The sequence below is a fragment of the Coturnix japonica genome, unplaced genomic scaffold (assembly GCF_001577835.2).
Source record: "Coturnix japonica isolate 7356 unplaced genomic scaffold, Coturnix japonica 2.1 chrUnrandom602, whole genome shotgun sequence".
In the NCBI taxonomy this organism is placed as follows: Eukaryota; Metazoa; Chordata; class Aves; order Galliformes; family Phasianidae; genus Coturnix; species Coturnix japonica.
The window spans coordinates 17515-20121 of NW_015439975.1; the positions used below are offsets into that span (position 1 = coordinate 17515).

The window sequence follows — 2607 nt, forward strand, 5'->3', positions numbered from 1 at the left end:
GCACCAGGACCCCCAATGAGCCCCAATACAGGGTCAGGAAGGTGAATGTGGGTGTGTGGGGACCCCCAGCTGCACCAGGACCCCCCTGAGCCCCCCCCCAGGCCCCAGGACCCCCCCCAGGCCGTACCTTCACCTTCTGCCCCCCCTCGTCGTCCATCTTTTTCCTCCTCTTGGTTTTCTTCTCCTTCTTCTCCCTGTGCTTCCTCCTCTTCTTTTTGGCCACGCCGCCGTAGTCGCTGCCGCCGCTCTCTGATTTCTCCCTGTACTCGTCGCGCTCCGACTCGAACTCATCCTCACTCACCTGCGTCAGCACAGACCCCCCCCCAACCCATGTCAATGGCACCACAAAGACCCCCCAGGTCACATCGAGACCCACAGCCTCGTCTGTCACCCCCTTATGACACACTGAGACCCCCATCTGCCACCCCAAGACCCCAATCTGTCACCCCAAGACCCCCATGTGTCACCCCAACATCCCATGTGTCACCCCAAGACTCCAATGTGTCATCCTGAGACCCCCATATATCACCCCAAGACCCCCATGTATCACCCCAAGACCCTCTGTCACACTGAGACCCCCGTCTGCCACCCCAAGACCCCCATGTGTCACCCCAAGACCCTCTCTGTCACCCCCAGGCCCTAACATGTCATCCCAAGACCCCCATATATCAACCCAAGACCCCCATGTGTTACCCCAAGACCCCCATATATCACCCCAAGACCCCCATGTGTCACCCCAAGACTCCAATGTGTCATCCTAAGACCCTCTCTGTCACCCCCAGACCCTAACATGTCATCCTGAGACCCCCATATATCACCCCAAGACCCCCATGTGTCACCCCAAGACCCCGCATGTGTCACCCCAAGACCCTATGTGTCATCCTAAGAGCCCCTGTCATCCCAAGACCCCCATGTGCCACCCTAAGACCCTCATGTGTTACCCCAAGACCCCCATGTGTCACCCCAAGATCCTCTATGTCACCCCCAGACCTTAACATGTCATCCTGAGACTCCCATGTGCCACCTCAAGACCCCCATGTGTTACCCCAAGACCCCCATGTGTCACCCTAAGACCCCTATGTGTCACCCTAAGACCCTCTCTGTCACCCCCAGACCCTAACATGTCATCCTGAGACCCCCATATATCACCCCAAGACTCCCATGTGTCACCCCAAGACCCCCATGTGTCACCCTAAGACCCCTATGTGTCACCCCAAGATCCTCTATGTCACCCCCAGACCTTAACATGTCATCCTGAGACTCCCATGTGCCACCTCAAGACCCCAATCTGTCACCCCAAGACCCCAATCTGTCACTCTAAGACCTTCTCTGTCATCCCAAGACCCCCATATGTCACCCTAAGACCCCCATGTGTCACCCTAAGACCCTCTGTGTCACTCCCAGACCCTGAGATGCCACTGTAAGACCCCCACACATCACCCTAAGATCCTCTATGTCACCCCCAGACCCCCATGTGTCACCCTAAGACCCCCATGTGTCACCCCCAGACCCCCACATGTCACCCTAAGACCCTCTGTGTCACCCCCAGACCCTGAGATGCCACTGTAAGACCCCCACACATCACCCTAAGATCCTCTATGTCACACCAAGACCCCCATATGTCACCCTAAGACCCTCTCTGTCACCCCCAGACCCCCATGTGTTACCCCAAGACCCCCATGTGTCACCCCCAGACCTTAACATGTCATCCTGAGACCCCATGTGCCACCCTAAGACCCTCTCTATTACCCCCAGACCCTGAGATGCCACCATAAGACCCCCACATGTCACCCCAAGCCCCCCACCCCTGATGCAGTGCCGTCCCATCACCCCATTGAGTTGGCAGCCCCCATCCCCAGGTTTGGGGTGGGGGTGGGGGGGGGTCACCCACCAATTTTTTCCTTTTCCGGGGTTTTCCAGGCTTGTTTTCCTTTTGCTTCCTTGGTCCCCGTTTCTTCTTCTTCACCCCCAAAGCTCCCTCCAGGCCACGCAGCAGCTCCTCATCAGCATCTATGGGGACACAGACATGTGATATAGGCACTGATAAAGGCAGTTTTTCCCCACTTTGCCCCTTTTCAGGGTGGAAAAAGGGCTCAGAGATGTTTTTTCTTTTCCTTTTTAGGCCGTTTCTTAACCCAAAAGGAGCCTCTGGTGAAGGTAAAGGGGAAAACACAGCAGCCTGAGGGTCAAATATGTATAGAAAGGAAAGCACTGACTGCAAAGGGGGACAAAAAGAAGCTGAAAAGTGGCATTTTGGGCCATTTCCCCCCATTTGCAGGAAGGCTGAAGGTGCCACTTTGTTTCATGGCAGCAAAAATGAGTGAAACACCATCCAAAATGGCCAAAACTGGGCCTAAAATGGCACCAAATGGCACCAAAATCCACCAGAATGGCACTAAATGGCACCAAAATCTGCCAGAATGGCACCAAATGGCACCAAAATGGCACCAAAATCCACCAGAATGGCACCAAATGGCACCAAAATCCACCAGAATGGCACCAAAATCCACCAGAATGGCGCTAAATGGCACCAAAATCCGCCAGAATGGCACCAAATGGCACCAAAATGGCACCAAAATCCACCAGAATGGCACCAAATGGCACCAA

The 2607-nt window shown here is 55.1% G+C and overlaps 1 protein-coding gene across 1 annotated transcript in view; it reads right to left on the reverse strand.

The window, feature by feature from the left end:
- Positions 1 to 2302, reverse strand: part of LOC107307445 (chromodomain-helicase-DNA-binding protein 3-like) — a 16439-nt gene extending 14137 nt beyond the window's left edge. Inside the window, exons 1-2 of the mRNA XM_032441819.1 lie at positions 1892 to 2302; positions 128 to 301 (exon numbers count right to left, since the gene is read on the reverse strand). Of these exons, the coding sequence (XP_032297710.1) occupies positions 128 to 301; positions 1892 to 2272 (555 nt within the window). The 5' untranslated portion in view covers positions 2273 to 2302. The remainder of the gene's footprint in view (positions 1 to 127; positions 302 to 1891) is intronic.
- Between the last annotated feature and the right edge of the window lie 305 nt (positions 2303 to 2607).